This window comes from Onychomys torridus, chromosome 19 (genome assembly GCF_903995425.1).
Source record: "Onychomys torridus chromosome 19, mOncTor1.1, whole genome shotgun sequence".
NCBI classification, from domain to species: domain Eukaryota; kingdom Metazoa; phylum Chordata; class Mammalia; order Rodentia; family Cricetidae; genus Onychomys; species Onychomys torridus.
In genome coordinates, this window is record NC_050461.1 from 47,281,569 (window position 1) to 47,309,384 (window position 27,816).

A 27,816-nucleotide genomic window follows, 5' to 3' on the forward strand; every position below is an offset into this window, starting at 1 on the left:
CCTTGAACCTGAAAAAGTTAGACACCAACTCCACCTATCACCGGTCTTGGGCATTTTGTTATAGTAACTGCACATGAGCTGATACAGATAGTGATGACACGGAGAGTCTCCGGGGGATGCCAGCATGAAGAACTGAGATCGGACTTCCTGGAGCCTTGCAGAGAACAGAAGGGACCTCTGTTCAGTAGTTATGCCCACTGGAGTATGTCACTGAAAGTTAAGAAATTTGCTGACTTGTTGTCATGTGTCAAGTTTCAGACTTTGAGATGCAGTGTGCGTTGCCATAGATATCCCACAATGGAGAGGAGGTTGGCTGAATGTAGTCCACATTTTTCATGTGCTAATGAGTGTAGACTTGGGTCTTAGCTGTATGCATTTGAGTAGGGCTGAGGACCCCTCTACCCCCACCCCACCTTTTCTCATTTTCCTCCACACAAATGTATCTGCCCAGGCCCCTTGGCAGCAGAGTGATGGAGCTGACGGACAGCCCATAGCCCCGTTGTTGGGAATTTGCCGTGGCTGAGTGGTCCGCTCTTTCTCACTGAGGATTTTACCTTGGTATCCAACCCCGTCTGGAGTGAGACGATGCTTTGTCTTGGGTGCTTACAGTGGTACCCTGTCCTTGGACAAAAAGAAATTGCTGGGTATCCCAGAGCTCTGCTCCCTTGAGAGTCCCACTGAAATCATGGTTAGAACACAGCGGGGAGATACAACGGGAATAGCCTGCAGCCGGGGTGAGCAGGGTGGATCCCCAGCTGTATAGGGAAGACGTGCTCCAGCTATAAGAGCACGTGTTTGAATTCATTTTTCTCTGAGAGTCTCATTTTCTCCTCATTTCATGGAGATGCTTAGAAAGCCAGCACTTACAGAAAAAAGAAAAACATGGATCTTTCACATTTTCAAAAGTGAATCCCAAGCTCAAAAGTGACTGGGATTTTGAAGCAGAACTCCATTATCACAAAGTTTACACTTAGTGCACAGTATGCCTAATAAAAGGGCTTAAATGTAAACTGGAAATTTCTAAATGTATTGTGTCATGTGTATGAAAGGCTAGGGGGAGATAGAGCTGGGGCCTCCCAGCCTTTCGAGTGGACTGGGTCATCGAGTTATATGACTGACTGATCTTGTCATACTTTAGGACAACAATATAGACTAATACGAGCAGATCATCAGTCACCTTAGCTGAGTGGCAGGTCACAATGAATGTTGTCTCAGTGATTTCAAGCCTTGTACCCTGTTAGACAGGATTGAGGCTCAGAGGAGACTTTCTGGAGATTATAACAGTTAAGAACAGATACTTGGGGCTCTTGCCGAGGACTCAGGTTCAGTTCCCCATACCTAACATTCTCTTCTGGCCTCCACAGATCTGTGCATGCATGTGGTGTGCATGGACTGATGCAGGTACATGTACATGCTCATAAATAAACAAATACATCTTTTGGGGAAGAGTGAAGTTACCATGTTTTCCTCCTCTGTGCATGAAGTACTTAATTCCAGATGCTCATGTGACTTCCGATCTCTGAACCCAAAGCACTGTCCAGCTCAGCTTCAGCTCAGCAACTGTGTAATCATTCCAACTCTTTATGGTTGCAGAGACAACCTTGAAAGATAGGCAAGCTGAAGAAAGTTAAATGCAACTCTTTCTCCTAGGCCTTGGGTTTGACCAACCTTCCAGGCTCCCTACTAGGCAACAGTGATGTGCATCCTTTGAATGAGTGGGGACGACACCTAGCCAGGGGTGATGGCATGATGCCTGTCATGTGTGGAATGGGTATCATATAGTTCCAGTGCTAAGCCAGCATCTCACTTTTCCAGAGTGTGTATTCATGGACCCCTGGGGTGCTGGCCGCTCAGCTTTCTTTGACAAAGTGCATTCAGATGTTGGCTTCCACTCTATTCACTTTCTCCTGCCTGATCACATGACCTGTCAACACCCACGGCGGAGCTGATTGGAACTTTTTTGAAAGCCAAAATATCAGACTGTGCTGAGAAAGGGATTCATGAGCACAGAGTGAGACAAATAAGCGTGAGGTCAAGTGGAACCGTGGAAATTAGCGGATTGATTAGCCTCAGCTGGTTCGGCATGTAAGCTGAGATACTGAAATGTGGGAGAAACAGCGTGTCCATCGAGTAAATTTGTGGGGCAAATGTAATGAGAGAGGTGTCTGTCTCCACCTTGCTCTTTACAGTTGCCCTCATTTTAAATACCCTCCCCTACATCCTATAGACAAATTATTCTGATTTCAATCTTGATGGGTTATGTTAGAAATGTTCAAACATGGAATGCATTCTCTCCGACAGTATTAGACATGGTGGTGTAACAATTCATGGGATTGTGGGGGCAGGGGGCAGTTTGAGGAATCAGAAGTGGAATTATGTTGCTAGCATGCCTCATTCTCTGTGTGAAACCTGGTTGGGGACTGAGATGTTTCTCCAGACGTGGGTTTTGGTTGGTTCAGCTTTCAGGTCAGCCATGTCACTTAGCAGTCCCCTGTGGTCCACCGCAGCTGAGCCCAGAGTCATCAGCGTCCAGGTGTGGAAGTGAGGTATAGATTGCCGAGCAGGGTGCCCTCGTCAGTCCTGCTGGATTCTGGGGCTGTGTTCTGAAGGAAACAGGGGATGTCAACTTTAGCCCACTTGTCCCTGACTTGTGTTTCCCTTCTCCAATGTGAGTGGGTTTCTGAGGATATAAAATGAAAAGTTTTAATGGCATGCTCTTGTCCAGAATCTGAGATTATGCACATCTGTTTCTATACTCATTTCCTAGTCTTTTGGGTGTGCATGCAAGTCACTAGACACCAGGTATTAGGCTCACCACAGGCCTGGATCCTGACCATCGCTGGAAAGCAGAGCCTCGGCCCAAGTCCAGGTGATAGGACTCCACCTGCCATGTGTCTGGATTCCTCAACTGTCAGGGGAACAGCTAAGGCCCAGAGAGTTCCTCCAAGAGAGCAGATGCAGACATCTGATCTGTAGATGTGCGAGGGGAGGTTGGGTATTGGAAGACATAAATGCCAGGCGATGCAAAGCCTCATTCCCCGCTGCACCATCCATGTACCTGAACTTGAGCCTGCTGTGTGCGTGAAGACATATGGTCAGCCGGAAGGTGCAGCCCAAGGCCCACCCTCCCCCACACAACCTTCACCACAGCACACACCCACTCTCCCTCTCCCTCCCTGTCCCCCTCACTCCTCTTTCTATCAGCCTCCCCCACTCCCTACCTTTATTTTTTTCCCCTCGGGAGTCTGAAGAAAATAATTATCTTTATGATCTTTCAAAACATATATACTACTGAATCTGAGGCTGTGTTTTCTACTTTAAAAAAAAAATCATCTCCCCTGACTTTTAGGGTATTTGGTGGTGTGGTGGTGGTATAGTAGCCTCTGTGTGTGTGTGTGTGTGTGTGTGTGTGTGTGTGTGTGTGTGTGTGTGTTTGAATAGAATCTCATTTTGCCCAAGCTGTCCTCAAACTCGCTCTATAGCAGCAGATCTCAGCCTGTGGGTCTCCACCCCTTTGGGTGCTGAACAACCCTTTCACAGGGGTCTCCTAGATTATGATCATATCAGTAGCAAAATTACAGTTATGAAGTAGCAATAAAAATAATTTTATGTTTGGGGGTCACCACCACAGGAGGGACTGCATTCAGGGGTCGCATCATTAGGAAGGTTAAGAACCACGGCTCTGTAGCCAAGGAGGACTTTGAGCTTCTGATCCTCTTCCCTTTACCTCCCAAGTTGAGGGATTATAGATGTGTGCTACCACGCCTGATTTTAGGGAATCCTGGCTTCCTGCATGCTAGATAAACACACTAGCAACTGCACTACCCAGTCCTATCTAACTTAGATATATGAAGTTCACTTCAAAGAAGATGAACTGTCTTTTCTAGCATCTTTGGACATAATTGAATAGCTTAGTTATGCACTAGAATGATGAAGTAAGAGTTGAACTTGGGAAAGTTGAGGAAAAGGAAGGCCATTTATTATCCTTCGGGGGATGCTGGTAGATAGAGAAGTATAATTCTCTATTGCCCGTTCGGCTTGCAGTCATTCTGATTTATGAAATAAGCCTCAAGGTTTTAAAAGCCAATAATCTGTTTTACTGATCACAAGAGAGAGTAGACAACAGAAATACACATAATTCCTACAAGGGGAAAAAATTCTCCCAGGGTGAGGTCACTGGGTGGGCACAGAGAGGGGGAAATACTTTGTTACGACTCTCGTCTTCTTATCTTGCCAAAGCCTGACGACATTTGACTGAAACCATCTGACGGCCTGACGTCTGAGAGTCGTTACCGCTCTTTCCATGTTCCTCGTTTTAGTATTGCAGGAGAATGTGGCTGGTGATTCGCTGATACAGAGCACAGCCTTATGGTGTTTGCTCAGCTAATTTCAGATGAGATCTGGCACATTCGGGGTGGTATGGCCCTCGAGTCAGCCAATTTCAAATCAAATCAGATGTTAGGCATTCTAGGTTTTTTAAATTTTATGAATAGACAGGGACCCTGCTAATGAAAAATGGCACCAGAAGGAACTCTCCATCCACAGCCCGCACACGCTACTCAAGTGAGAAGTGTGTGCCAGGAGTGGTTGCTATGGTAAAACTGCCCATCAATTCCTAGTTGCCAGGAATGTATTTTTGGCTTCTAGTTTATGTAGCGACTAGGAATGGTGTAAACCTCAGCCACGCCCCTTTCCTTTACCCTGCAGGGCCATAGCCTTTCTCCCTAACTCCGGTGCCTTACCATATTTCCATCCTTAGCTCCCCTCTTACTCATTAACATCAGTGCCCCCCAAAGATTAACTTGGGGATCTTACTCAGCCTTCTAGTTCTGCCTTTACTCTGTATGGGGGTGGGTCCTCGCTGGCTCCCCGCTTCTCCACTGCTCCCTCATGAGGCTCAGTTCCAGCCCCAACATCCAGTCCCCTCAGATGTCGCAGTACCACGTGTATCTCCTCCCTCCCGCTGCCCATCCTAAGCTCACCCCCTAAGACATCTTCCTAAGACAAACCTCACACCGCATAGATCAGTCTGACCACCTCTGTGTTTTTGTCACATCTTTGGAATTAGGTTTATTGAGCAACAATGAATTTTAGACTTGTACCTTAAGTGGGGTGGCAGGGAGTGTGTTTCGGTGTTTTCAGATTCCTGGCTGGTTACTCTTGGAGATTTGGGGACAACAAATGAGTAGTCTCATAAATTTCCCAATTGCTATCTGAAAGGATCCAAGTTGACAGGAAGGCTCTGGTTACAGGTCTCAAAGCAGCAACAAGCTGCTCGGGTTTTTTTGTTGTTGTTCAAATCACTATAGTGAGGAATGGAGCCAAAGGAGCCATCCGTCAGCACGTGAATGGACAGTGAAAGTCTGCTGCATATATAAAGTGATTCCCCTTGTAGCTCTAACGAAAAGTAAAATCACAAAATTTGCAGGGAAATGGATGGATTTAGAATGTATAAAATTAATAGAGGTTACCCACTCTCAAAACACACACACACACACACACACACACACACACACACACACATTCTCTCTCATGCGAATCCTAGCTTATAATGCATACATGTGTATATGTAAACAAATGTATATATAGCAGTTAAAAAGGAGAACAAGGAAGGGTAATTTTTAAAAATACAAAATACACTGGGCGGTGGTGGCGCACGCCTGTTATCCCAGCACTCGGGAGGCAGAGCCAGGCGGATCTCTGTGAGTTCGAGGCCAGCCTGGTCTACAGAATGAGGTCCAGGAAAGGTGCAAAGCTACACAGAAAAACCCTGTCACGAAAAACAAAACAAAACAAAAAAATACAAAATGCATCCTAATAAATTCCCACATATAATATACTTTATGTGATCCTGGGAGTGCTTTACCAAGCTGTGAAACATTTTCACTGCAAATAAGACCTTAATTGTGCAGTGTCCACATGTGACTCCGTGAGGGCAGTTACGTTACTGTGAGACCTAGATTTTAAATTACATTTTTCATTGCTTGACTACTCCTGTAGGCTGTTGTTCTTTCCAAGCTCTACTAAACTGAGCATATTTTATTCTTTAAACAGGAATTTTGCTTGTCCAGATCCCTGTCCGTTGTTAAGAAAACACCAGCAATTTTGGAAATATTGGCAGTTTCTAAAATAAGAGTGAGACTTTCTAAAGAACAAATGTGCAGTTCTTTTTAGGAGGGAGCTAAGAGCTAGTCTAGGAACCTCCATGTTACACAGGATGTTCATGGACACTTCTCTCCTTACCGGAGCACTGTAGAGAATCTATATAGGATGGAGTATTATAGGATCTGTAAAGCCACTCACTGAGCCTAATGTACCCCCATTTGCTAGAAGTTAAAGACCATATGGGGTGGGTCCTCCCGTTCCCTCGGTACCCCCCTGTTCGGTGTGTGTGTGTGTGACAGTGGGTGGATGATGCATGTGCTGATTGAGGGGCCATGCCCATCCAGACATTAAATACTCGTACATCTTACATCCAGCGGTGTGGAGGAAAGTAAGGAACTATTGAAAGCTGACTGTTTCCTCCTCTTCCTATCTCAGTGGTTTACCTGTGTCTCCCATCCTGAAGACCCCAGTTCTAACATCTGTATGCAGGGACCGGGTATCTACCATCATACCCCCAGCTACCTAAGAGAGAGAGAGAGAGAGAGAGAGAGAGAGAGAGAGAGAGAGAGAGAGAAGAAGAAAGGAAGAAGGAAAGAAAAAGTTAGGTGAATAAGCATTTTTCAATGAAGAGTTCTAAAGTTCATTTAGTCACACTGTTCAGTATAATTTTTTAAAGTGTATCTCTGCTGGTGAAAGCAGTTACCTGTTGAGTTTTGTGTTGTTTGTTTATTTAAATAGAGTTCTTCATTTCAACTTCATATTCTTAGCTGGGCTGGTAACATTCAAAAGATGTGGAAGCAAGGTTTATAACTCTCAGGTGCCAGAAAGCCAAGTTCTTCAAATAAAGCTTTCAACTTAAAAAAAAAAAATGCATACCTATGTATTTACTGCTGGGGGGGGGGGGGCGATGGCACACATGGCCCAGCATGTATGTGGAGCTAAAAAAAAATAACAACCTGTGTGAGTCATTTCACACCGGGGCTTGAACTCAGATCTTCGGGCTCGGTGTCAGGAACCTTTTTACCCATGGAGTCAGCTTATCAGCCCATCTACTTTTGTTTTTTTTTTTCTTTTTTTTGGGGGGGGGGTTAGTTTAATTTTGTCTTGTTTTACCTGTTCCAGCTTTAATCCATCAAGCACAAGACCTTTATGTATTCCCCTCCAAAACACATTGCAGTCAGGATGACGGGGCTGTTCTTGCTGCAGTCTCCTGTCTTTGAATGCATTACATTCGCTAGACAGAAAATGCCAAGCTCTCCTGCAAGCTTCTAGTTCCCATCTGCCTTCTTCCTGCCCTCCATATTTGATATCCCCACCACCCCAGTGAGGATCACTGGAATAGTTTTCCTGTTACCTAAACCACACTGTACCCCACGTGATCCACATTCATTTCCCTGTATCTGTGTCTTACTATTGTTTTAACATTTGGTCCTCTGCCTGGGGAGTGGGTGGTTCCTTCTGAGCTCTGCTACACTAGTCCACAGGGAAAGCAATATTTTGTTATGAGGTAAAGTTTCAAGCCAGGCTCTGGCCAGGGCCTTTCCTGTATGGGGAGAGGGGAGCAGGAGCAGGGAGACAATAATTCTCCTTGAATTTGAGCTCATTAAAATCTTGCCCCATCCTCAGTAGGTTATTTATTGATTTAAGCATCTAGCCCTTTTTCTTTCCAGAAAGAATTAGCATCTATACTGTGATCATGGTGAAGGAGGGGATTTTGCCCCTCTGTGTGGGATTAACTGCCCCGTGATTGCTTTTTAGCACAGCCGCTTTATCAATGTATGTATGTACGTAGCTAAGGAACTGGAATAAAACTCAAGATTTATAGGTAATGAAAAGAATGGATTGTATCAAAGACACCACGTGCAGGAATCTGAGGGGTCTTAGGGGACTAGTACGAAGCTATGGTCCCTGGCTTTTCCCAAAATGAACACCTCAGCGTTGTTCTTCTAGACATCCTTTCAAGAAGCATTTTAATGTGTTCTGGTTTCGCTATCCTCAGTCAGGAAGATCTAGCAAAAAGATGTTTCTTATCTGCTGCTCTGGAGCCAGCCTTAAACATTTGCATTTCCTTCGAGGATTGCTGTAGTTGGATTTATGACAGTCATTTAAGTATGTAAATGAGAAATGACTTTTTGAAACAGATGTTTACAATCGTGTTTCTCATCAGAACACGTTTCCCCTGCATATAACGTCACCCACAAGTTCTAGCTGCTTTTCAGACCTGTCTGCAGAGATCATGTATAGCTTGACCTGGTCAGATTGCTGGAGATGTTGGCTCCACGAGTCTCGGTGCAGTTTAACTGTGTCATGGCCATGTAGTGCAGAGCAGGAGGACTGGCTACTCAGGCAGTTATTTCAGCAGAGATATCTATTTCCTTCTGTTTCTTTTCAAGTCTCTCTCCCTCTTTCTCCAAGTGTGTGTGTGTGTGTGTGTGTGTGTGTGTGTGTGTGTGTGTGTGTGTACATGTTTGTGAGAACGTGTGCATGCTTGTGCAAGTGTGAGGCCACAGAAAGTGTGCCGAGGTCCGGGGCTCACCTTTCGTCTTGTTTGAGACAGGATCTCTTTGATATATTGCCAATGTGTGCCCTAGTCTGTAGCATGAATCTTAAAAGTCTTATTAATAAAATCAAACCCAAGGCCAGTTATTGGGGTGAATGCTGGAAGATCAGAGAAGCAGAACAAGCCACAGCTTCCTCACCTCGCCAGTTCCTCACCTGGTCTCATTTCCTCAGACTGCAAGCTTCTGTGTCCTCATCCCAATGGCTCTCAGCTGAACTGTTGCTCCAAAGCCTGAATGCTTAACCAGCCAAATGCTTAACTAGCCAAATGCTTCTAGTTTCTGGTCTTCACGCCTTATATAATCTTTCTCTTTCTGCCCCCACTCCCTGGGATTAAAGGCTTGCTTTCTGGGATTAAAGGCGTGTGTCACCATGCCTAGCTGTTTCCAAAGTGGCCTTGAACTCACAGAGATCCACCTGGTTCTGCCTCCCGAGTGCTGGGATTAAAGGCGTGTGCTACCACTGCCTATCCTCATGTTTAATATTGTGGCCGTCCTGCTCTCTGACCCCAGATAAGTTTATTTCGGGGAACACACAATATTTCAGGGAACACAATACCACCACACTAGTCTAGCTGACCCACCAGTTTCTCCACCACCTGACGTGCCATAGTTATCACACTTGTATTACAGCTACACTACCAGGTCTGGTTCTATGTGAGCTTTGGAGATTTGATCTTGGGTCCTCATACTTGCACTTAAGCTCTCTACATACTGAGCTGATTTCCCAATCCTGTTTCCTTCTGAACATGATTAATCTATAGAGTGGTGGTACATGGAACTAAGACTTATGTAGCGTATACACTGAGGTGACTGACCTCCATGACAATGCTCTTAAAGTCGCATTTTCTTTCTGATGGGATAGTTGTTATAATCACTCACTTGAAAAACAGAATGTAACCAACACTGTAATTTTTATATTACCTTTAAAGATTTTGCCTCTATATAGAAGCTGTAAGGGAAAGAATAGAGTTAAAATGAGTGAGAAGGAAAAACCTCAAGAATGAGAATTAGAAGGAAAACATCAAGAATGAGAGGAGGAAATCACCAGGAAAATAAAGAATAGAGAATGTGAAAGAAGAACAAAGAAAAGTCTGAAAGAAACCATAAAAAAGAAAAAAAAAAGATGTGTTAGTCGTATTCTGCTTATACTGAGATATGCTTATTGGTTCAAGGTCTTAGCCAGGCCCATAGTTTAGAACAAATCTCAGACTCTTTTATTAAAATTGTCTGTTACTTTGGAGTCCTGTGACATCAGAAGTTAGTCATGTCTTTATGCTATAGATTAATGTGTGTGGTTTTCTCTCTTTTTCTCCTTTTAGCTTCAAGAGGCAGACATTGTGGTCTTTGGCTCGCCTAAGCCAGAAGAGATCCCTGCTGCGTGGATCCCATCAGGAACCACCGTTCTCCATTGCTTCCATGACGTCTTGTCAGGTAAATAGCTTCACCTTGGTGGGGCAGGGAGCAGTGCTGTGGGGAAATGGTCACCTTGCTTCTTCAGAAAAGAATGTGTATCTTAGGGTTTTATATTGCTGGGAAGAGATACCACGGCCATGGCAACTCTTACAAAGAAACATTTAATTGGGGTGGCTCTCTTACAGTTCCAGAGGTTCAGTCCATTTTGGTCATGAAGGGGAGCATGGCCGAGTGCAGGCAGATGTGGTGCTGGAGCTGAGAGTCCTACATCTTGCAGGCAGCAGGAGGTCCACAGGCAGTCACACTGAGGAAAGCTTGAGCAAAAGAGACTTCAAAGCCCACCCCCACTGTGACACACTTCCTCCAACAAGGCCACACGTCCTCATAGTGACACTCCCTTCGGGGTTCATTTTCTTTCAAACCCCCACAATGTGTTCTTGAGATGCTGACTGCTGTCAGCGTGAGTGTGGAGAACAGGCAACTGGACTGTGGATGTGCCTACCTTTGGGCCTTTCTGATACCAGCTTCATGTTGTGAGCAGAGAGACCAAGATGTCAATGGAGGTGTGCCCCCCGCCCCCACCCCACCCATGACCTGTGACCTCAAGGGGACAATCTGGATATGTGTGAGGTAGACTAGACCTGGCGGCGGCTTTCCTGGTCAAAGATTCTTGGCAGCGCCTCTGTAAAAAGCATCAGGAAAAACGGAGTTACTGGGAGGGTCGGAATGAAGATGAGCCTTATGTCTCCAGAGTTCCCCTCCCAGGCACCCCTGAAACATTCTGGCTTTAAAAGCACACGGAGAAGTGGAGCATACAGAGGTGCAGTGGTGAGAGAGAGCAGCCGCGGCTCGGCTGGTAGGCTCAGTGGGTAAGGGTGCTTGCCACCAAGCCTGATGACCTGAATGCATGCTATCCTCAGGCCCAACTTGTGGAAGAAAGAACCAACTCCATGTAGTTGACCTCTGACCTCCACACACACAAACCACAGCCATGGCATGCACACCCTCATACATACATATAAATAAATAAATGTAATTTTTAAAACTTAAGCAAAATAAAGTGCATGCTGTGTGGAGGCTGGGGAAGGTAGCTCAGGCCTGTGTGAAGCTCTGAGTGCTATCCCTTGTGCTATAAAAACCCATAAACTACATGCCATATTTCCTACAGACATGCATGCAATGTTTATTTGTCCCGTAAGAAAATATCTAACCCATAAATGATGTCTGTGGTAGACTCGGCTCAGCATCTTAGGTGAGGAAACTTAGTTATAATACCCTCCTTCTGCTTTTTTGTGATTTTGTATTCTTTGCAAGAATATTTACCTGCTGGTTTTTGTTAGCATTTATACTGAGAACAGTTTTGGTACCATTCTAGCTGGAGACAGAATCTACTTCAGTATTCTTTTGGGCTGTCTTTAATCTCTGCAGTTATGTAAAAATGATATGTTTTCTATAAGGAAAACTCTTTAATGTTTCTTTTAGAGCTCTTGGTTTTGATAAAGCTATGTCTAAAGATATTGCACCTTTAATCCCAGCACTCAGAAGACAGAGGCAGGTGGATCTCTATGAGTTCTAGGCAAGCCTGCTCTACATACCAAGCTCCAGGCCACCCGAGGGCTACATAGTGAGGCCCTGTCTCAAACCAAACAAACAAGCAATAATAGTAATAATTAATAAAAGTAAATAGGTTTTATTGAGGAGTTGGTGTGGGATTATATACATATATGAAATTCTCAAAGAATAATTTTAAAAATTTTTCTTTAAAAAAACATTAAGTTAGCTGGGTGGTGGTGGCGCACACCTATAATCCCAGCACTTGGGAGGCAGAGGCAGGTGGATCTCTGTGAGTTTGGGGCCAGCCTGGCCTACAAAGTGAGTTCCAGGAAAGGTGCAAAGCTACACAAAGAAACCCTTGTCTTGAGAAACCAAAAAAAAAAAAAAAAAAATTAATTAAGTTAGTGTTTCAATACTTAGGAGAGCATAAAAAACGACAAGCCTTCTATATTGGTTTAATTATTCTGTAAGTAGAATAATTGCAGCTAGTTTATTTTAAATTTTTCTGGTCCCTCTGTAATCCTTTTCTTGTTGGTTTTGGAATGTCACATGAACGAGATAGTGCCTGGTCCCATAGCGGGCACTCGGTAGAGGCTGAGTGTTGACCACCAGCGCGTGAGCACCGCCCCAGACCTGTACTGTGGCTGCAATAGAGATGCTTCCTGGAGCTAGCTTGTCCTGCTCACACGCAGGGCTGACAGGACAGTATGCGGATACGATGCACGGCCATTTTCAAGTGCTGCTCATGGTTGTAGCACATTCTAAATGGTCAGAAGTTCTCATGTAGTGACCTGGATGACTATGGAGACTTTAACCCATGAGGAAGTTGTAAAAAGGTCCCTTCCCTCCTGCTCTTTCTTTGTAATCTTGCCACTTGAAACAAATGAGTAGATTGTTTTGGAATCATTCTTAAAGAGAGGAGTACTTTTGTTTAAACTCAAGGTCAGATTTGTTTTAATACACTGGCTGGGTAAAGGTGAGGCTCTTTGTGAGATTTTCATCCTCATCCTGATCATGCAGCTCTGCCCTGATGCCCCGGGTAGACAGGCTCTGGGAGGTTATGTGCCGTGACTCTGCAGAGGCGTTAATTGATACCTAATCCTAGGGGAGAGTTTCCTGATGGTTGATGTCCCTGAAGCTGTGCTCCGAGAACAGTTAGACCTGACTATCCAGGTCTTTCATTCCCTATTACATGAACTGAATATGTGGAATTTAGACACAGAAATTCTGGGTTCTGGCTATAAGGTCAACTGCTTTATTTATTACTTGTCTCTGCCTCCCAAGTGCTGGAATTAAAGATGTGTGCCACCACCGCCCGGCTTTTAAGAAATATTTTTAAAGGAAGAAATGCTGTAATTTCGGAGCTAAAGAACAGAATTTGCCCTCCGTACAGCCATTTTGTACACCACATTGTAAGATATGGGAACGGCTGTACTGAACAGACAGAGAATCTGGTCTTCAGTCTTGGCTCCAGAGAACAAGGTCAAACAACAACATCTCTGTGTTTTCCTCAAGTTTGCAGAGTCCTCTCACGCGTAAAATGTGGTGTCTAGTGTGGCGTGAGAGAAAAGGTCCTGAGCTGTCTCCCAGGACTCGGGGTAATAAACCAGGTTTTCCAGAGGGACCTTGGGCTTTCCCTTCCATGGCCCTGAAGGGAGACAGTTTGCTGTAGTGGAAAAGGCACACATGGATCTGGAGTTATGTCATTCAAAGAGGAGACACTTATTTCACTGGTGTGAGGTGTTATGGTTTTGTTTTCGAGACAGCGTCTCATTGTTTAGCTGAGGCCCACTTTGAACTCTCCATCCTCCTGCCTCAGCCTCTTGGGGCTGAGGTTACTGGGATGTACCACATATCGGACTTAGTTCTTTGACCCTTTTCTTCAGAATTGCTTTTGTTTATTTCTCTTTCATTGTGTGTATGAGAGAGAGTATGTGGGTGCTCCCGGAAGTATGAGAATTTGGATGCCCCCTGGAGCCGGAATGACAGGTGGTTGTGAATCATCCACTGTGGGTATTGGGAACCATCAATCTGCCGTCCTCTCTCAGAGCAGTACATGCTCTTAACCTCCAAGCCATCTCTCACTCCACCTGCCCACCCCCCACAAACATGCACACCCTAATTTTTTTTTCTTAAGCTCTTCTTTATACTGTCTTTTGGCCATGTGGCTCGGAGGAAATCACTTCAGCTTTCCAATCCTCTGTTTTCTTGGGGATCAATAGGAATGGGGGACGAGGCTGGGCCAAGTAAATGACAGGCTAACTCAGGTGCAGTGCCTTTCTCCTACTAGCTACTAGTGAATATTGGTTCACGCTCTGCACCCCTCTCCCTCCGCCAAATTTCCAGCACGCACAGGACTGACGTCACAGCAGCAGGGTGTATGTGTTTTCTTGGAAGTTATGCCCAGGGGAGGAAGAAGGCCGGGAGACTACTTCTGGTACATCATACTTCTGAAGGAGTATGATGGCAGCTTCAGTGAACTTGGGCCAGACCTGGGATTTAATCATCCTTTGTATTTGGAATAAGATGAGATGCTTCCTTCTAACTCTTGAGCTTTGCTCTATGTCTGTATTGCCTGGTCCTCCACTCCCCACCCCCACATCTGTCCATGAGATATCTGCTCTACTCTGAGATCCATGTCTGTATTACCCGGCTCTCCTCCTCTCCTAGATCTATCCCTGAGATATACTGCCAATTTTCTAGTTCAATTCATTCTCACTATGTTCAGTTGGTTGGTTACCTTTGAAAGGATTTAAGCCTGGGCTAGGGATGTAGTTCAGTTTGTAGAGTTCTTGCCTAGCACACACAGGGCCCTGGATTCGATCCCCACCTTGGCATAACATCTGATGTGGAATCCCAGCCCTAGGGAGGTGGAGGCAGAGGACCAGAAGTCTGAGCCCAGCCTTGGATACACGAGAGCTTCTCAAAAGAAAAAAAAAGCCATTTAGTGTCTTATGCATGTAGTGTCTTAATTCCTCCTTAATTTGGTCTTAGAGGTTGCAAAGTTAGATAAGTTAATTCTAATGTTTACATTATTTTCATCTTTTATAACTCACATTCTGTGATTTGATAGTGGGATCCAAATGGTTGAAATGATGGTGACCGCTCTCGAGGACACCCTCACCTCATAAATTTTCACTAGAGGCTCCCCTCTGGCTCCTGCACTGTGTGTCACCATTTCACAAATTTAGTGTATGGAACTGGAAAAACTAACGACAACTCAGTGTTTTGTTTAAGGATTATCTGTAATAATTCCCAGTTTTCAGCTCTTCTGGCTTTGGAGTAGCTTGCCGTCCTAGAGAGCAAAACCCTGAAAGAGTTGTCTGTGGATTCATAGGTTTGTAATAGAAAGGTAGTCCACCGGCTGCCACTGCGTCAAAGCCAGGTCCTGAGGTGGGGGAGCCGTGAGGGAGGAAGGCTGTCTTAACCTTGTGGTCTGTCACACATCCCAGGATACTCCAGGAAGGGGCTGCTCTGACTTTTGTGGGTAGCAGCATAACACTTAAGCCTTGACTTTTCTTTCTGCACATATTTTGGTTCTCATCATTTTAAAACATTATAAATGGGACTCCATCTTTTAAAGTGACTTGCCCGGGAGAAGCCGTGAGTTAAATGGGAGTGTTTGGTGGGAAGTGGAAAGATCCATCCTTGCTTTGGGACAGGCCCTGCTGCAGGCATGGATACCCCCAGCCTGGTGACAGCTTCCAGGAGGAGTCCTTCCTTCACACCTGAGGGTGCTGAAACAGTGCTTTCCTTTCTCAAGTATCATTGGCATTAAAATGCACTGAGAATGAATTCCTGCTTCACTGAGCCCCTCCATGTTCATGGTTTCAAAGTCTCTGCAGTCCATTCCGGCTCGATGTTTATCCCTACTCCAGAAAGAATGCAAAATTTATAAAAGCAAATCTGCCCGATAAATAAGTACACAGAATCAAATAAAAGTCTCCTCTGACCCTATCATAAACTTTTCCATTAAAAAAAAAAGTTTTATCTGAATCTGATAGAAGGAAAAGCAAATGATACCCCAAGCAGTGCTGAAATTTAGACACCCACTTCCAGAAGAGAGCTGCTGGTCTCTGTAAGACTCTTGCAAAGTGTGTGTGTGTGTGTGTGTGTGTGTGTGTGTGTGTGTGTGTGTGTGTGTGAGCTTGTGAAGAGCCCTGTTGCGACTTAGCAATAACTCACTTGTCTAGTATGTGTGAATTAGATGGCAAGCCTTTGTCCACTCACTGTGCCTAAAAGGCTAAGGTCAGCCCTGTGTGTGAACATAGTCAACTTGCCCAGCTTTTGTGAGCAGATCTGGTGCCCTGACACCTACAGCTTTAGCTGCATCTTTTGGTATTTATTGAGTGTCATTAATTGAGTGTAAATTACGGTTAGAGCCGGGTCCCTGCCGAAGCAAAGGCTTGACTGGTCACAGGCTTCTGTTAGCTTTAGAGTGACAGCTCCCTCGACTCCGTCACTCTATCCATTCTTGCTGCGGCCTTCCATGAACTCCTCATGACGTCTGGTCCAATCGTGGCATTGTATTCTCCTAGATTTAGTTCCCTGCCAACAGCTGCCGTTATGGCTGGAAGGAAGGTGTTTTGTTTTGCATATACCTGCTCTTCACACTGTTCATCATGCCTGAAAGTCATTAACGAGCTGGTTTGGACATAGCAGCTTTTCCTGTAGCTTTTCAAAACTACAGCATAGCCTCTCTCCTCCTGAGCCCTGTGTTGTGCAAGAGCCTAAAGTGATAAGAATTCTTTACCGTGCAGCTGTGACCCTTATGTTCTGGGAACATGCATTTACAAATGGATACCAGCCCCTGGAATGTAGCTGTCTTAATTGTCCATTGCTTAAAGACAGGAGAACAAGCAGTACGCTTTTCTTATCCATAGTAGTTGGACAGGATTGGAAGAGCAGGTCTCTAGTGGTTAAAACAAAGCAAAACAAATCTCTCCCATCCTTTGACTCTTGTCCCCTGCCTAGATGTGATTTATAGAGCCGAAGCATTGCTAATCTTTAAACTATACATGGGGGATATGGTTTTCCAACACCCTTAATGCATTTGACAATAAAACATCATGAAACACATACTCTTAAGTGTTTTGTGCAATTTCTTGCAAAGGACTGTCAGCAGAGTGGATAATTTAAGAGTTGAGTGGTCCAGAAACAGAGGAAAATTATTTAATTTAAAAGCATTGCATTTTTTTCCCCTCTAAGAGAGGGTACAGGTCAAAGCATTTTACATGTGTGTTTTCTTTTAGTAAGTTTTATAATTGCTAACTAAAAGAGGAGAAAGTGGAATTCTTAGGGATGCTCCCCAAATTTGAAAATCAGGGATGTCTGTCAGCTTTCTACTACTGTGGGAATTATTGAGAAAAAAAATCAACTGACAAGGAAGAAAGTCTGTTTCGGCTCATGGTTTCCAGGAGTTCATGCCAGGATTACCAAGCCCTGTTGCTTCAGGCAGAATGGTACCAATGACAGGGAAACAAACAGGAAATGGGAGGATCTGGAGTCTCCAGGGCATAACCCCAGTGACCCAGCTTCCTCCCACTAGGTACCACCTTCCTAAAATGCCAACACATCCAGTAGAGCCATAGACTGACACAGCCCTTTCCATGTGGGCATTTCGGGACACCCCAGACCCTGAGTAGCACCAGATAATCCCTAAAGTTAATATCCTGAACCATAGTAGTTTTTGATGCAAATTAGCTCCTATTTCCATTGCAGGCATTTTCTTTTGATAATTTAAAAAAGAAAAAAGGAAAAAAAAAACGAATCTATGGATCTGGGGAGGTGACTCATTGGATAAAGCATTTGCCACAAAAGCCTCAGGACCAGGGTTCAGATCTGTATCGCCTACGGAAAGCCAGTGGACACAGCAGCAGCACAGCTCTGGAGGCAGAGCCAGAGGATCCCAGCAGCAAGCTGGCCAGCTAGCCTAGCAGTTAGTGAGCTCCAGATCCAGCAGTACATCCTTCCTCCATAAACAGTGATTGAGGAAGACACTTGACACCAAAGCCCAGCCTCTGGTTCATGTGTGCCTGAGCATACACATAAATACACTCACGTGTGGACACATAGACATACACACTGGAAGAAACGCCACAGTTATGCTGGGAATAGTGGAACAGGCTTTCAGTCTCAGAACTTGGGAGGTAAAGGCAGGCAAATCTCTGTGAATTTGAGGCTAGCTTGTACATATAGTGAGTTCCAGGTCAGTCAGGGCTACCTGGTGAGGCCCTGTCTCAAAACAAAAACAAAACAAGACTCCAAGTGATTACTTTGAAAATATGAATATAATCTGCAGGTTGTATGTATGTCTTCTGATTCTGTCATATTGCTTGCTATTCACTACACCTGATTGTATTTGAATTGAATGTTTTTTACATAGATAAATTGACAATAAGTTTTTTTTTTTTTTTTTTTTTTTTTTTAATGACCAAAGGAAGCTTGCTCTCTTCACAGATTTTAGGTTTATCCTCTAGGTGTTTTTTCCTCCTGTTTGTGCCTTGTGTTCATAAGTAAACTCACTTCCATTTGTTTCTCTGGTGTTCTACAGTAAAGGTTACAAGTTCCTGTAGGCAGATGAAGCTCCACTGTACCAGAAACCCAAATGTTAGCTAGCAAGTACGTCTGATAGTTAAAATGAGCATCCTCGAGAGCACATACTTCATGGACCATGTCACGTTTCATTCCACACAATTCTAAGAGGTTGATTTTACCCTTAGCAACTAACAACCCAAAGCCAGGCTGGTTCAGAGGTGTAGGTGTCAGTCAGATACAGGTCTGGGGTCTGCTACAGGCTTCGTCGCCTCTACCATGAATATTGTGAATTGTCTCTGGGTCAGGGAAGGACAGGGATGCTGGGCATTGAACCCAGGGCCTCAAGCATGCTAAGCAAGCACTCTACCACTGAGCTGTATCTCCAGTCCTTTTGCTTTTTAATTTTGAGACAAACTCTATCTTCCCTGGACTGGTCCTGAACTTGCAGTACGTAATCCTGCCTCAGTCTCGTGAGTAACTAGGATTACAGGCTACCAGACCCAACTAGCATTGTCTTAAGTAACTGTTATATTTATATCTCTGTTGATTTTTTAGTTATGTTCTTGGGAAAGGATAACGCCATGTAGCCCAGACTTTGCTATGAGCCTAGGATAGCTTCAAACTGTCTATTCTTCTGCCTCCGCTTTCCAAGGACTGGGTTTACAGGGCCACATCCAGCTAATTAAATATTTGTTTTTGTATGACACTTGGGGTGCTTGAAGAGACTGCCTAGATTGTTTCTATGTCCTTCATTGTGAGATATCGCCCAAGCAGTGTGCTTTGTTAAACCCTGCCTCCATTTATCCCTGGTTAACAACTTAAGTGGACATCAACATCCCTCTGATATAAAATACAAAAGAACCCTCACTGAGAGCCTCAAGACTGTACCAGAGGTCACTTGCCTATAGACATTCCCTGATCTCCCAGCTTCCTTGGGCACCATGATTCGGTGTGCTGGATTTTTCACAAAGAGCAGTTGTTTATAAGTGACAATATGCTGTGAGCCATTTCCTATTCGATGTTTTCGCAGGGAAGTTGAGAGGTGGCTCTCCTGGGGTCCCGGTGGACGGACTCATTGCAGAAGAGAACCTGAGGCTCCTTGCTGCAGCTCTGCGGATACAGGTTTGTTTGACATGGCCATTTGAGTTTGGGTGTCTTGTTAGTAGTTGCTAGTGTTTTCCAAGTGTTCCTGCCTATCAGGTACAGTTTTAGACACTTCACACACCTAGAGTCAAGACCACCTGATATGAGGACTCACAGGAGCTTTCTACTTGTCTACTGTCACATGATGTGTGCATGGCGGATACCGGAAGTACTGTCTGTGTCATGCATCACGTCCCAAATGTAGCAACTCAGAAGGGGGATATTGTCTCATAGCTTTCCCATGTCAGAGACCTGGGAGCTGGCTAGGTGTGTGGCTCTAGCTTCAAGCCTGTCATGTGGTTGAAATCAAGATGTCATCCAGGGCTTGGTTGAGGGTTGAGAATTCACTTCCAAAATAGCACAGCCACACATGGCTTTAACATGTGACCCTGAGCTCCTTATTGGCTGTTGAGTAGGTGCTTTTATTCCTCATGATGTGGACCTCTCCATAGGGCTGTCTGCATTGCTGCCGCTAACTTTGCCCACTGTGAGTGACCCCCAAACAGAGCAAAGGATGTGTTTTCTGAAACCACATGTTGCCACTTTTTGCTTTTGTTAGAAGCAAATCCCCTGGCCCTTTTAGAAGGAAGACACACCGGGCTATTGAAAAGTTTGTAGACATCTTTTCAAGCCAGCATCATCTGTGTACCCTAATCCCTGAAGTCCCCAGCTCTTGACCATGTCTAGTGAGCATTCTGAGGATGCCAGAGCCTGCAGGGCTACATCTGTTTATCTTAATTTCACATGCATTTTGATGCACATGTATCACTGCTGAGTAATTCGGTTTCCATGTTCGTTTCAACTGACTGCAGAAGGATTGTATTTGGAATGGCATCACACGTTTTGGGAGCTGGGCATCCAAGCTCATCTTTCATGCCAGCTTCTGTTGTCTTCATCTTTTCTTTTCTAACTGAGATGAAGAAGCCATCCAAGGGGTAGAGAGAGAGAGTTCAGTCAATCCAGTGCTTGGTCCATAAGCCGAGTGGCCTGAGTTTGATCCCCAACATACTGGGGACAAGCTGCGGACAGTGTTGTGAGCCTGTAATTCTAGCACTTTTGAGACAGAGGCAGGAGACTATCTGAGACTGGCTGGGAAGACGGTATAATTCCAGGTTCAGGAAGATCATGTCTCTTAACTAAGGTGGTAGGGCTGGAGAGGTGGCTCAGTGGTTAAGAGCCTTAGGTTAACAGCCTAAGTGGCTGCTCTTACTGAGGACCTGGGTTTAATTCCCAGCACTCAAATGGCAGCTCACATCCATCTGTAGCTCCATTTCCATGGGATCCAATACCCTTTTCTGGCCTCCACAGGCATTCTGTACAAATGGTGCATAGAGGATATATGTAGGGAAAACACCCATACACATATAATAAAAATTAATGAATTAACTATAAAAACGTAAGTTGTAGAACAATAGAAGAAACTGTGCCTGATTTTAGCCTCTGGCCTCTATATATAAACACATATACACACACAAATAAAACTTTTAATGCCGGGTGGTGGTGGCTCATGCCTTTAATCCCAGCACTCAGGAGGCAGAGCCAGGTGGATCTCTGTGAGTTCAAGGCCAGCCTGAGCTACAGAGTGACTTCCAGGAAAGACTCAAAGCTACACAGGAAAAAAACAAACAAACAAACAAACACACAAATAAAACTTGGAAAAAAAAATCCATACAAAATAATTGTATCTTGATGTCTTTTGTGTGGATAGTTAAACTATTTTAACAGTGTATATATCTACAAGCCCATCTGCAAGGCTAGTTGCATGTCAATTGTCAATCACATTATTGCTTATATTCTATGGTAAGTATCTTGCTTTATGATTCCTTTGGCTTTGGAACCCCTTCACGGTATTCCTGGAGTTTATGTGAGTGGCCTGTCGCCCTGACTTCTATCTGGTCTTTTTTTCCCTCTCTCTCTCCTGAAGAACATGGTCAGCAGTGGCAGGAGATGGCTCCGGGAGCAGCAGCATCGGAGGTGGAGACTCCACTGCTTGAAACTGCAGCCTCTCTCCCCTGTACCCAGGTCGGTGACACAGCGCTTAGCTTGTACTGATGGCGGCTCACTCGAGTGACGCCAGGCTCTAGTCAGTCACATAGGAGGCATAACCCAAGGCTTCTGAGTCTTTGTTCGTGTGAAACATGGTCTCATGGAGTCCAGGCTGATCTGGAACTCACTGGGTAGCCAAGGATAATGTGAACTTCTGATCCCCTTGTCTCCATCCCCCAAGTACTGGGATTATACTCGTGTACTTCCCAGTTTTACGAAATGCTTGGGTGTTGGGGATGAAACCCAGGACTTCGTGCATACTAAGCAGTGCTGAGCTACATCACGAGCCCCAGAATTTGGATTTTGGTGGTAGATAATTTCCTCTAATCACTAACTGAGCCACCATTTTTACCACAAGTCCTTCCTGATTAAATCATGAACATGCTTACCCTATTCTATCAATATTAAGATTGCATATCATTTCATTACATCTTAGTGGTGTGTCCTTTATTAAATGGACGCATATGAACTGTTTTTGTTCATTGAGCAGAAAACGTTGTCTTTATGTTTGACAGAATATAGGTCATGCAGCATTTGGCAAGTGTTGAGCAGGACTTGTAACACCCAGGATATGGAGCAACTTAGTGCAACAGGCAGATATTTTTCTAGTCTTAGGGGAAATGACCCAACAAGGTAACTACATTCACATGGGAGCTGCATTCAGCTTTCTTCAGGATTGTCCCCTAAGACATCATGGCGATCAGGTTGGGTGTTTTCCCCAGCATCTTAATGGACCTGAGTTACATAGTCTCTTTGTACAATTTTGAAATACAAACTACAGGCTGTAGTCTTAGTGTGTAATTTGGAATGGTCAGTGTGATATGGCATCTGAACCAGGGTCACCGTTGACCCCCTCATCCTAGTGAGTTGGCCACACAAACTTATACAGGCTCATGCTCCCTGAGCCCTAGGTCATCCCATCCAGCAATGCTGGAATATACAGAGTGCTGAGTAGCTAAAACCTCCAATAACTGGCTAAGTTTTTCACTTGGTTGTGAATTCTTCTGGGGAGGTGGTGAGGAGAAGTGAATGAATTACTGTAGGCCAGGTTAATCGTAAACTTGAGGTAACCCTACTATCTCGGGCTCTCAAGTACTGGAATCATAGGCATGTGCGACCACACCCAGGTACCAGTGACTTTCAGAATTGACCTCTTTTCTCTTCAGTAGTCAGTTGTCTACTGGTTAAGCATACCCAGGAGATTGCTTTTATCTTCACAATAGGCTCTATATCATAGATATGCTTGCTTTGAGGCATTAGCACAAATTCCTAGGAAGAATGCTATTCTTTATAACTTTATCCCTACCATGGTACAATCAATCTTCTTTTTTGATTGGTTTTTATAAGCACACCGATATAGTGTACTTGCAGAAAGCTAATAATAATATTATTATTAAAATAGATTCCATTTAATTGTGCACCAAAATCTTCCAAAGTGGATTCTACTTAGGGAGGGGTGCTTTAGTTATTTAGCCAAATGTGATTTCTAGAGCCACTGGCAAAAGGAAGGCAGACTGTATAGTTTATAAATCACTAAAAAATTGAAACGAGCCTGTAATTCCAGCATATGAGACAATAAAGCAGGAAGACTGAGAGTTTTAAGATCACCCAGGTCCCCAACCAAACAAACAAAATCAAAATTGATGTCGCTGTGGTGCTTCCAGGAATAGAGGGGGAGACATGGAAAATCTCCAAGATTTAGCTGCTCCGTTTTCAGGATGACCAAAGGGAAATGCAACAGCTAGGAAGACAAGATAAAAGAAGATTCCACGGGGTTGGGGATTTAGCTCAGTGGTAGAGCGCTAGGCCCTGGGTTCGGTCCTCAGCGCCGGCAAAAAAAAAAAAAAAAAAAGATTCCAGAAGCTCAGGGTAGGTGACAAGAGAGATGGAAAGGTCTATGCCCGTGACCTGGGGATTGCCTGACAGGGAGCCAAGAGTTCAGCCTACACTGGCCTGAGACATCACTCTCTTCTCCCAGCTTCCCTGGTACCCTCTGGAGCAGTGAGGATGGGGTTCGTTTACTGTTATCACCTATACCAAGGTCAGACTGCCCTGGTCCTCTTGTCTAAAGAGAATTGTAGCATCGTATGGAGGCTGAGCAGATTGTCAGCAGCAGCAACAGCAAACAGTTGCAGCCGAGTCACCTTTAGTGGTGACGGGGGTCTCCTGCTTCCCTCCAAGACCACTGTGCCCCGGGGACTGCCAGGGAGTGGTTGGCCTCTTATGTATGGTGCTCAAGGCTCCGGAAATAAGTGCCATCAGTGTGCCTCTTAAAGAGATGTTCAGACAGGCTGGCCCCAAATAAGAGAGATGTCTGGGCGTATCGGCCACAGCAGTGTTCTCTGTGATCCGCAGTACACACATTGGTGCTGAGAGCCCCTGTAACATCAACAACTGTTTGCTCACCTCGTAGTGAAGTCTGGTGCCCAGCCACCCTTCAGATGAAGGTCCTGACTCTTCTCAGTCTGAGATTGAGTTTTGGCTACTGTATCCTTTCACGAGCTATTACGTGATTAATAAAATATTTTGAAATATTATTTTTGGACTGGAAATGGGAAAGAGAGAAAGTATGGAAGGAGATAAAACAAAATGGTGTTGCCATATTTCTGAATAGCCAAGAGATGCTTTGGCTAGCCAGGTGGGAGAGCATCATGGCGGTGGCCTTTCGATCCTCCCCAGCCTCAGGGAGATTTGTGCTCTTTGATGGGATGCAAAACACACAATTGCTCTCTCCATGTGACACGGTGGTTGGGGGGTTGGGTATCTTTGTGCCTGACACCATTCTAGGATGTTGGTAAGTGTTCTGTAATAATATCTCCAAAAGAAAGGGAGGGAAAAGTCACTTTCTCATGCATCTTAATTGTTAGCAGTTGTGTTTAATTCTGCCTGGGAAAAGGGACCGCAAAGCAATTGGGTTGATTTAATGGTTGGCGGGGCGCATGGATGCTTTTCCCTCCAGCATCGACCACCTAAGCTGAGGCGATGGCCTCCTTCATGCTTCTTTCTTTCCCTGCAGTGATATTGAGATTTCAAGAGGACAGACTCCAAAAGCCGTGGACGTCCTTGCCAAGGAGATAGGATTGCTTGCAGATGAAATTGAAATCTACGGCAAGAGCAAAGCCAAAGTCCGTCTGTCCCTGCTGGAGAGGTTAAAGGATCAGAAAGATGGAAAATACATCTTGGTTGCCGGGTAAGCCTCCACTACAAAATGACTCCACTGAGACATGTTTCTAGAACTGTCTTCCCTATTTGTCTCTGTCCGCCTGCCCTTTCAGGGCATTGTTTCTCAGTTTTGTCCTTGTCCCTTTGTGTTCCAATCGATAAGCCTCCGTTTGCCACAAGGGAAGGCTCCTCACCCCCAGGCCGCGCAGATGAATCTCTATTCTGTATCTAGAGGAACAAGCATCTAATTTGGCTGTTTGATTTTTTTAATTTATTTTTTAAATTGGAGACGCTGGGGCTCAACCCAGAATCCATCATGCTATAGGCAAGGGCTCTACCACTGAACTACATACACCACCAATCAAAACAGAAGTAGGGCTGGGTGGTGGTGGCGCATGCCTTTAATCCCAGCACTCGGAAGGCAGAGCCAGGGGCGGATCTCTGTGAGTTCGAGGCCAGCCTGGTCTCCGAAGCGAGTTCCAGGAAAGGCGCAAAGCTACACAGTCTCGGAAAAAAAACAAAAACAAAAAAAAAACCACAGAAGTGGGTGGCTTCTTTTGACCTTGCTGGAGAATATGCTAAGCTCAGCAAGTGCTGTACCACTGAGCTACACTCCTAGCCCCCCCCCCAGGGCTTTCTTTTCTTACCCTATACTGAATACTGCTCTCTGGGCTTCTCTCCCAAGTCCTATGTTATGTAGCCCAGGGTTCCCTTGAACCCTTCATCCTCCTGCCTCTCCATCTTCTAAGTGCTGCATGGCATGCATGACCATTCCCAGCTGTCCTGGACAATTAATTCCATTTTCCATGATAAAAAAAAAATCAAAATAGCAATTAGAAGCACATAATTTTGGACCGAGTAAGGGCTTTGAGAAGTGTACTGCTGCGTATTCTACTTTCAAATAATATTTTAAAGTACATCGTGAAATGTACACGCTCTTGTTAGTGTCCTTGAGGGTTCGTTTTCATGTGGACCTTACACAACCTCATTACATTTCAAACTAAGATTGGGCCATTTTCAACTGCATTGACTATTATATGAAAAATAAATCGGTACTTTTCATGAAAAGGGGCAGTTGTTGTTTTCTTTTAAAAATATATTTGCTAGCTGAACTAGACAATCAGGGATTTGAACTATTTATTCAATAGAGAACATCAAGAACATAAGTTCTTGTGTAGTTTTGCAATTTTGTGCAGTTGACTTGCCTATGATAGGTAGGTGGGCAAGTAGGTGGGAGGGTAGATAGATAGATAGATAGATAGATATGATGGATGGATGGATGGATGGGATGAAGCTTGGTACAAAATCCATTTCCGTCTCAGGCAGAGGCATTTCTTAGCTGTGGACTTGACTCCTAGTTAACTTATGTTTACTTACTTATCCGTGTGATAGCCTTCTGCTTTCTTTTTGTTGGTTGTTGACCTGGTTGGCTTTGAGGAATTGTTTGTTTGTATTTTTGTTTTGGTTATTTGTCAGTTTGACACAAGCTAGGGTCATCTAAAAAGAGGGATTCTCCATTGAGAAAATGCCCCCATCATATTGGCCTGTATGCAAGTCTGTGGACCATTTTTTTTTTTTTTTTTTTTTTGATGGATGGTTGATATGGGCGGGTATATCCGCTATGGGTGGGTTTATGCCACTATAGGTGCCACCCCTGAGCCAGGCAGTCCTGAACAAGCCAGTAAGCAGCATTTGTTCAGGGTCTTTGCTTCACTTCCTGTCTTCAGGTTCCTGCCTTGAGTTCCTGCCCTGGCTTCCTCAATGATGGCCTGTGATCTCAGAGTTGTAAAATGAAGTAACCCTTTGCTCCCTAACTTGCTTTTGGTCTCATGGTGTTTTATCAAAGCAATAAAAGACAAACTAAGACAGCTATAAAAATAAACTATAGGAATTTTTTTTAATACTGAAAATAAACAAGAGAATAAAATACCACAAATTCTACCACCCTGGGGAAACAGTTCCTCAGGTCAAGGTGGTCTCACACTGATTGGTCCTTCCTTAAGTGAAATCATACCATATGTGCTCAGTGGCACACTTCTGGGATGAGCTAGTACACATTAGTGTTTTCGTGGCCATGAGATAAGCATTCTATTGTGTATCTGAATTTTTTTCCAGTGCCTCCAGCTCCTTGTTCTCAGTGGGGCATAGGTGTTAAGATGCCTCACCATCACTAGTATAGAGTGTTTCTAATTCTTCTAGTGTACTGAGGTGAGAAAATGGCTTGACAATGGGACAGGGAGGGTCCAGAGTTGATGGACATTTCCAGTGTTTTCAAGTTTGAGATCGCTGTAAACCGTGCTAAAATGATTAGCTTTGGACATCCACATTTGTGCATTTGTCTCCTTAGGAAGCTTCTCTAGAGGAGAAATCATTTGTAGTGAACATTTGTATTTGTAGTATCTGCAGGGGATTGGTTCCAGGTTCCCGGGGATGCCAAAACATGAAGTCCCAGCCCCTCTTGTAAAGTGTCATAGCATTTGTATATAATTTGCACATATCATTTTATAAACATTAAGCCGTTCTTAGATTGCCTATGGTGGTTAATACAGTGCAAGAGCTATGTGAATATTTATTATCCTATCTTGTTTATGGAATAATGACAAGTTTGTACTTGTCCAAGACAGTTTTTCTTTTTTCAAATAACTTGGTATAGCACCTCCATGGTCTGTGGCTTACATGTTGCCCCTCAGGCTGCCAGCATTATTAGTACTCCCCAAGTTGCTTTCTAATCTTAGAGCCCAACCCTTATGTCCTTATACCTGAGTTTAGAGATATTGCTCCTCTCTGCAGGTACTCTGTAGGCCCTGCCTCTGAAAGGAGAGGCAGTGGGGCGTGGCCATTCCTCCACTCCTGCGTCTGAGTTTGGAGCATCTTGTAGTCAAGGTTGCTTTTAGGCAAGTATGCCTGATGCAAGCTTGCGATGAGTAAGCATGTTTTTGGACACTGAGGTATTTAAAAGCATCTCAGAGCTGGGAAAGGGGGTACACACCTGCACTTGAAGTAGGGGAGCTCCCTAAGGGAACAGACACACACCTTTAGAGAAAATAATTAAAAATAATGCATCTGCTACATGGATTTGCTTCCCTTCTCCAGGCCTTGCATAGTCTTGGTGATTTTTACTGAGTTTTCTCACTGAAGTCTAGTTCAGAAGATTTGGGATGGGAGTTGTCACTCAGTTATAGAGCTGCTTGCTTAGCCTATGTGAGGCCTTGGGTTTAATCTCCAGACCCTTTAGGATAAGATCCAAGGATCTGAGGAGAAATGTGTTCTCTGATAATAAAGGAAGATTCATGAA

General features: G+C 44.4%; 1 protein-coding gene across 3 annotated transcripts in view; it reads left to right on the forward strand.

The window, feature by feature from the left end:
• Positions 1-27,816, forward strand: part of Mthfd1l (methylenetetrahydrofolate dehydrogenase (NADP+ dependent) 1 like) — a 189,369-nt gene that overhangs the window by 22,442 nt on the left and 139,111 nt on the right. For 2 of the 3 annotated variants that reach the window (XM_036169039.1, XM_036169040.1), the window contains exons 8-11: positions 9,986-10,097; positions 19,201-19,292; positions 21,238-21,335; positions 24,376-24,549. In XM_036169039.1, coding sequence (XP_036024932.1) covers positions 9,986-10,097; positions 19,201-19,292; positions 21,238-21,335; positions 24,376-24,549 — 476 coding nt within the window. The other variant, XM_036169041.1, reaches the window with a different exon arrangement.